The sequence below is a fragment of the Pyrus communis genome, chromosome 16, assembly GCF_041283825.1.
Source record: "Pyrus communis isolate YQ-2024b chromosome 16, ASM4128382v1, whole genome shotgun sequence".
Lineage (NCBI taxonomy): Eukaryota > Viridiplantae > Streptophyta > Magnoliopsida > Rosales > Rosaceae > Pyrus > Pyrus communis.
Window position 1 is genome coordinate 26,624,835 of NC_142580.1, and position 7,216 is coordinate 26,632,050.

The 7,216-nt window shown below is 37.6% G+C and overlaps 1 protein-coding gene across 3 annotated transcripts; it reads left to right on the top strand.

The window, feature by feature from the left end:
• The first annotated feature begins 569 nt into the window (after positions 1 to 569).
• On the top strand, positions 570 to 6,372 carry LOC137731820 (two-component response regulator-like APRR2). Of its 3 annotated transcripts, none has more exons than XM_068471051.2 (13): positions 615 to 793; positions 1,234 to 1,275; positions 1,623 to 1,843; positions 2,379 to 2,458; positions 2,599 to 2,665; positions 2,800 to 2,846; positions 2,998 to 3,075; positions 3,172 to 3,723; positions 3,948 to 4,088; positions 4,433 to 4,753; positions 4,856 to 4,924; positions 5,025 to 5,114; positions 5,765 to 6,372. In XM_068471051.2, exons 3-13 carry the CDS (start codon positions 1,714 to 1,716, stop codon positions 5,927 to 5,929), a joined length of 1,740 nt encoding a protein of 579 aa, XP_068327152.2. In that variant the 5' UTR covers positions 615 to 793; positions 1,234 to 1,275; positions 1,623 to 1,713; the 3' UTR covers positions 5,930 to 6,372. The 3 variants fall into 3 exon arrangements, with proteins under 3 accessions (XP_068327154.2, XP_068327152.2, XP_068327153.2); XM_068471052.2 differs by lacking the exon at positions 615 to 793 and adding an exon at positions 870 to 1,058; XM_068471053.2 differs by lacking the exon at positions 1,234 to 1,275 and having other exon boundaries at positions 570 to 793.
• The last annotated feature ends 844 nt before the right edge of the window (positions 6,373 to 7,216 follow it).

Below are 7,216 nucleotides of genomic sequence, written 5' to 3' on the forward strand. Positions count from 1 at the left end.
AAATATTTTATATAAGGAAAACTAATGAAAATGACTTGAAAACTTTGAGTTTTAACGATAAGGACAAAATAAAAGGTAAAGTGAATAGTACATGATTGATTTTTTAGTGTAAAAATATGATTTTTCGTTAAAGTGAATAGTACCGAAAACTTTTCGTTAAATTTCTCTTTTATATATCATTAGGAGAAAAAGTGAATTTCCGGTAGGTTTTGGGATATGCACTAAAAATGACCAGTATCCTCTCCTAATCTAAGGATGAGGATCCTCATGACCAAAGGATGTGGGCCGTTGGATGAAAATCCAACTGCTACAAACAGGGGTCCTTTAAAGTTATAATAATTATAATAATTGGATTTTCATCCAACTACCCACATCCCTTGGTCATAAAGATTTCATCCAACGGTTCCTTTTAAAGTTATAATAATTATAACCGTTAGATTTTTATCCAACAGCTTACATCCCTTGATCATGAGGATTCTCATCCTTAGATTAGGACAGGATCCTGATCCCACTAAAAATAGTTCTTAGAGAGAGAAATTTTATATTGGCCTGTAAAAGAGAGTACCTTTGCATATTCTGTGGTCCGTAAACACCCGATGGTAAATGCGGGCAGAGGAGGTCTCAGACAGCCTTCAGAAAACGCACTCAAGCCTCTCTCTCTCTCTCTCTCTCTCACTCTCTCTCTTTCTCTCTCTCTCTGTTATAACTTATAAGCAGCTTTCTATATACATCCAAGAAGTGGAAGAGGACCTGAAGGAGGAGGGAGAAAAAGCCTTTTCTTTCCACAATTGAGGTGACAGTTTTTATCCATTTGTGTTTGGTAAAGAGTAAGAGAGATTTTATCTTTCACTGCATTTTCTTTGACCGACATATCGATCGTGTTAGTGTATGTGTTTAACTTTTTCGCTTTGGGGAACTTACTCTTAAGCTATATTATAGTGCTGTCTTTTCTGGTGCTTTTGAGCTTAATTATACGTCCGTGCATGCCTTTGCCTAAGTTGTGAAGTCTGTTGTTTTAGTTTTCACTCTCAAGAATTTCCCAGTTTTTGTTTCAGACGGTATTGCCTTTTTGTAGTTAACCTCATCATTTTCTTCTGAGATGATAAAGATCTTACATATACTACTGTCTGTTGTTTTAGTTTTCACTCTCAAGAATTTCCCATTTTCTTGTACCTTTCACAAGTTTTTATTTATTTGACAAAGATCTTACAATTGGTTTTTGTCTATCTGTAGTTCTGGAAAATTAGCATTAGCAAATAAGATCTTCAGACTTGGGTAAAATCTCTCTCTACTTGTTCCAATTGAGAACTCTTATCATCTGGTTTCTGTCTAATTTCTTCTTTCTTCTATCTTTTTTTTTCTTTTCCAGAAAATAACAAAAAAGTGGTAGAAAATAAGACCTAATGCATAATTTGAATAATGGGGTGTCCCTAGATTTCCAAAATGTACTAGGAATCTACAAGTTAGCAGCACCCCAGTTTATAAATTGTTTAGTCTATTGTGATTTACTTACTCATATGGTTTATTTTATTTACCTTGATATTGTCAGATCAAGAAAAGATGGTTGGCTAAACAATCTTTTATTTTTACTTTTATAAATCTCGTTTTGATTAATCGTGCAGAGTTGATTAATTAGATGGTGTTGGTTAAAAGCTGTGATCTGCAACAGCAGTACGCAAGGACAGCAGCCTGAGAAAGGATGCCAAACCAGCTATGGTTTGCACTGCCAATGATTTGCAGCAGTGGAACGATTTCCCGAAGGGCCTCAGAGTTCTTCTGCTTGATGGAGACACCACTTCTGCTTCCCAGATAAGATCAAACCTTGAGGCAGTGGATTATATTGGTTAGAGATTATTTCTTTCTTGGCAAAACAATTTTGTTTCCGAAACTAGAAACATATTAATTTCACTTTTTTCTCATTTGTTCATTATCATTCCAGGAGTATGTTGGTCTCCATTTTCAAAAGCATCTTAATTATAATGCTTGTTTATATAGATGCATTCTCTATTCCGTTTAGATGTCGATTTGGATTTTAGTCGTATGGAGCTTAGGAAGCTACCTGACCATGGAAGAAGGATAAATGCTTGCAATTCTCAACACCAACATTGGTTTTATTTCCCTTTTTGTTTTGTTTACTTTTTTGTTAAATTGAATAGTTGGCTAGGTGTTTGAGTTAAAATAATGTAACTCTCTGAGCTAAACAGATGTGTTGAATGCAGGGAAAAAAACTTTATGCTGTTTAGATCTAAATAGCTTAATGACATATATAGTAGTGCTGGTTTAATTCTAAATGACTATACTGCTTTAGTTTAATCTGTTTGTTTCGCTGTTTGGCTGGCATATACACATTTTGGGTAACGTTATTGTGTTGATTGCAGTTGCTGAATTCTGCAATGAAACCGAAGCATTGTCAGCATTTTCAAGCAACCCTGAAAGTTTCCATGTTGCAATTATTGAGGTAATGAACTTAAAACGAAACTATAACGTAATTTTGTTATTTTCAAAGAAGTTTAACATGCTTCTGCAGAGCAATGATTCTTAATAGCTAATTTAAATGTTTTGATGACAAAAGCAATCCACTCTGTTCATTGGTCCCAGGTAAATGCAAACAATGGCCATTGGGGTTTCCAATTTCTTGAAACTGCTAAAGAGTTGCCTATCATTAGTAAGTTCAGAAAGTAATTCTAACCATTTTAAGTTCGCCATGAAACTGTGTTCTGAATTTTGTGATTTGTAGTTCGTTTCTATTTTAGTTCTTTAATCATTTTGTTTGTTAACCCGCTTAGTTCTTTCTTACAGTGACTTCAAACATTCATTGCCTGAGCACCATGATGAAGTGTATAGCAGTAAGCTATCTGCTCTGACCTGTTAATTAACGCTTCAATGGAACCGACAATTTTGTGATTCAAGTTTAGCTCTACCGTTTTAATACTCAAACCACAACTGAAGTTTCTAACTTCATTTCCCTCATATGTTGTCATGTCGGTCAATTTTCAGCTTGGTGCAGTTGAATTCCTGCTTAAACCAGTCTCTGAGGACAAACTTAGGAATATTTGGCAGCATGTGGTCCATAAGGTCTGTCGAGTATGGAAACGTTGTTTCAAGATCTACAACAAAGTATTATGCAATTCTTGCAAGTAGAAATTTTCTGATTTTGTAAATCCTGAGCAGGCATTCAATGCAGGAGGAAGTCCCATCTCTGAAACGCTCAAGCCTGTCAAAGTGTCGGTAGTATCCATGTTGCAGCCCAAACAGGAAAATGAAGAACAGAACTGTAAAATCTCAATAGAAACAGAAAACGTGATACGGGTCCATGAAAATGACCAAGAACAATCAGCAGGGAGTGATAAGTACCCAGCTCCTTCAACGCCGCAGATTAAACAAGGATCACGATTACTGAATCATGGAGATTGCCAATATCAAATTAACTGCATGTCAGAGAAGGTGAGCGGGGAGCATGACAGTGAATCTAAATCAATCGAAACTATGTTTTGCAATCCAATTGACGAAAGGAATCTTCACACGAGAGAACCTCATCATATGCCTAGGAAGACGGTGATTAAAGAGGAAAATGACTCAGGTGATGGGTCTAAGAGTGAGGTTAATATGTCCCATCACCCGGATAATATAGACAGTGGCAATGATAATGGTGGTGCTGCTGAAAATCTAAGTAAAGCATCAGTTCCCAATACTTCATGCAAATCTAATCGGAAGAAGATGAAGGTACTTAATTTAACAGTCAATATCATGATAGATTGTTTGAGCTTTTTCGATTCATACCCTTACTAGTGCAGACAACATTTATGTGTGTTGGTCATGCATTAGTGCACTAGTTGTCCTCTTGGAAAATTATGTACTAAGCTGTGCTACTTCAATTATTGAGTACGTAAGCGCACTTGAAGATTTTGAAAATCTTATTACATTTGCGATTTTATGTTTGGTTTCAGGTAGATTGGACATCTGAACTGCATAAGAAATTTGTGAAGGCAGTAGAGCAATTGGGTGTGGATCAAGCCATTCCTTCTCGAATACTAGATCTGATGAAAACTGAAGGTTTGACGAGGCATAATGTAGCAAGCCATCTCCAGGTGCGTATTTTTCTAATTCTTTGATAACCAATTATGTTCTTTTTCGTTATAATCATTTCCTTGAGTGATTGAACAATTTCAGGTTGCGATTGCAAGCAAACATTTTTATACTCGTTATTTTATAATTACCGAAACACATTCCTATGATTGCTGATGATCCAAAGCTCAGCTCTATCCTATCGATTCCCATGAATGGGATAAAATTTGTGTCCAAAAAACTCTTCTACCTACCAGTTAAAGCTCAGTTATTTTAGTTAATCCTTTTTTGTTGAGTGTTCATACCATATTTGGCATTTAGTTTGTGAACATGAGATGATTGATTAGTATTGTTACCATGCAAGCAGAAATATCGCATGCATAAGAGACACATTCTACCCAAGGACGAAGACCAGAGATTGCTGTGGCCGCATCATCCTCCAGGTGCTAGAGATCCAACTCACCAAACGAGTTATTATCCTCGTAGTCACAGGCCTATCATGGCCTTCCCTCCATATCATTACAACAATACCACTCTATCAATGCCACCGGCCTATCCTATGTGGGGATCACAGCCACCTGCCGGCAGTCATCCAGCCACCGTCCAGATGTGGGGCCAACCTGGCTATCCCCATTCTCATTGGCAACTGTCAGATCAAAGTTGGCAGTACTGGAACCCTTATCCAGGGGTAATGTATTGTCCGTCATCCTCACAAGTAAATATATATTGTAAATAAAATCTGTTTGTGTTTAAACCCTAAACCCTAAACCCTAAACCCTAAACCATACAGATGCAAGCTGAAGCATGGGGTTGCCTAGTAATGCCACCTGAGCAAGGTGGCTATTCCTCTTATCCTCAAGTGAGTATGCCAATGAACTAAAATTTCTACTACACTTTGGTTATATATGTAATATATACGCACAGGTGTTGTTTCACACTCATTTGTTTGAAAATTGCAGAATGCATCAGGTTTTCGAAGTGCAGGAGGTCATGTAGTTGAAAACGGCCATAGGTACAGCATGCCACGAAAATCTTTCAACATTCATCTGGTAACACCACAAACCCAGCTTCTTCGTTCATGCACGTTGTTCTAAATTTGGACATTGCATCTAATTAAACTTAGTGAAAACCTTGAATTTCTACTGTGACACACAATTTCAAGCGCGAGGCCTTGAATGTCTGTTCATTTTCTTGACTGAAATGCCCTTCCGTGTGACGAGGGGCTCACGAGGTTAACCAACAGTAGTTTACCAGACATTGCAATTCAAAGTGGGATTTGTTTTTGAATTGCAATGTTTGATAAACTACTGGTACCAAAAGTGAAATTTAGCCTTCAACTGTTATTTGTCCAATTTGTCATCATTTTGTGTGAAAAGCATTATAAAAATCAAAATGAACAAGGAAAAGCCACTCATTCAATTATATGATCGAGAACGACTTTGTGTCTGCACCAAAATAATGCTTATCCATGCTGGGCTAAAATTTCGGTTGAATCATTTGCTACTTGAATTAGACAATACATTTTATGATACGCTATGACTACTTTGGCTTCAAAACACATATTTGCATGCAGAATTACTTGATGGAAATCGTTATTAGTACTTCAAAATGGTTGTCACGTATATATTTTCAGTCCTTTTGAAGTGCCAATGACAGCTCTGGGACATATCTAATCGTCAGGGTAATATATATTCTGCAGTCAGAAGAGGTGGTTGACAAGGTTATGAAGGAGGCAATAAGCAAGCCATGGCTACCCCTCCCTTTAGGCCTCAAGCCTCCTTCCACCGAAGGTGTACTAGCTGAGCTAACAAGGCAAGGCATCTGCAACATTCCTCAGATCAACGGCTCCCATACACAGGGCTAGCGTTGTCCTCCTCCCTTCACTCAGCTAATCAAGTCAAAGTCCATAACTACGTGTACAATTTAGGCTCTCTTTCTATCAAATTTTAACATGTTCTGGACACTTGATTTGTGAGGCCGTGGAGAACGAGACTACATCATCGATCGTCATCCAAAGCGCTCCCTACGGAGAGAGACAATAAGCTTTTGACATTTGACAATTGGGATGGCCATGAATTAGACACGTTTCCTCGTCGTGGCGAAATTATTCAAAATTGCTCATTGTTAATAGTTCCATAAGACAAGGGCCTAGCTAGTGTGTTTGTTGCATATACTATCTCGAACTAGACTAGTTTCAGATATTAATTTGGACTAGTTTAGAATAGATTAAGCTAAATTGACTTAATAAAATATTTAGAACAATGTCGTACTAAGAAGCAAAATAATAAAAATTAATTCTCCTTTTTATTTTTTTCTGTTGTTTTTCCTTTTCCTTTTCTAAAACTCTCTGTCGAAAGCTCTCCCTCTTTTCCCATCCAACTCCCGTCTCTACTCTCTCTTGATGCTCTCATCGGTCTGCTTCGTCTTCTTCGGCGGCGCCATTTTCGATTCCACACTCTCTCTAGCTGCGCCGATCTTGCAGCTCAAGATCGACGAGGACTCAAAACTTGATCCACCCAAGAAGCATTTTGAATAAGAAGATACGGTTGCAGAGGATTTCAAGCTGCTGTGGTTGCATAAGAGGTGCGAAGCAGACAAGGCGATGCGAAGCAAACGGAAAGGTTTTGGCGAAGCAGTCTTAGCAGTCCTCTACCTTTTTGGGGGAGGGTTTCGCTAAGACCGCCTGATAAAGCATTTTGTTGCAACGAATCCGATTTAGACCTGATTTGGTACTGAGGTGATTCTGAAAAAAAACTGCTATCAAAAGCTGTGTGAGCTTTTTTTGTGTTTGGTAAACACTCAGCTTCAGCTTTTTTTCACAGTTTTGGATGAAAAAAAGCCAAAAACAAGAAGCTGCAAAACCTAGCTTTGAAAAACCGGTTTTTTTTCACATCTGTTTTACATAAAAGTTTACCAAACACTCTAATACTGTTTTTTTTTTTTTTTTGAAAAGCACTTTTACAAAAAAGTTTATCAAACACTCTGCTGCTTTATTTCACAGCTGCTTATTCTCACAGCACAGCAGAAGCAGCTTTTTTTCAAAGCACAGTAATACCAAACCAGCCTTTAATTTCAGTAAAATTCCGTCTTTACTCGCACCAAACATGGACTAGTAACCGTTGTTAAGCCCGTTATAACAACCACGCCCTTG

Coding starts and splice junctions, on each gene's coding strand:
- LOC137731820 (XM_068471053.2), top strand. CDS start 1,714: ATGGTTTGCACTGCCAATGATTTGCAGCAGTGGAACGATTTCCCGAAG. Junction 1,844..2,378: donor TGAGGCAGTGGATTATATTG/GTTAGAGATTAT, acceptor TGTTGATTGCAG/TTGCTGAATTCTGCAATGAA. Junction 4,925..5,024: donor GCTATTCCTCTTATCCTCAA/GTGAGTATGCCA, acceptor TGAAAATTGCAG/AATGCATCAGGTTTTCGAAG.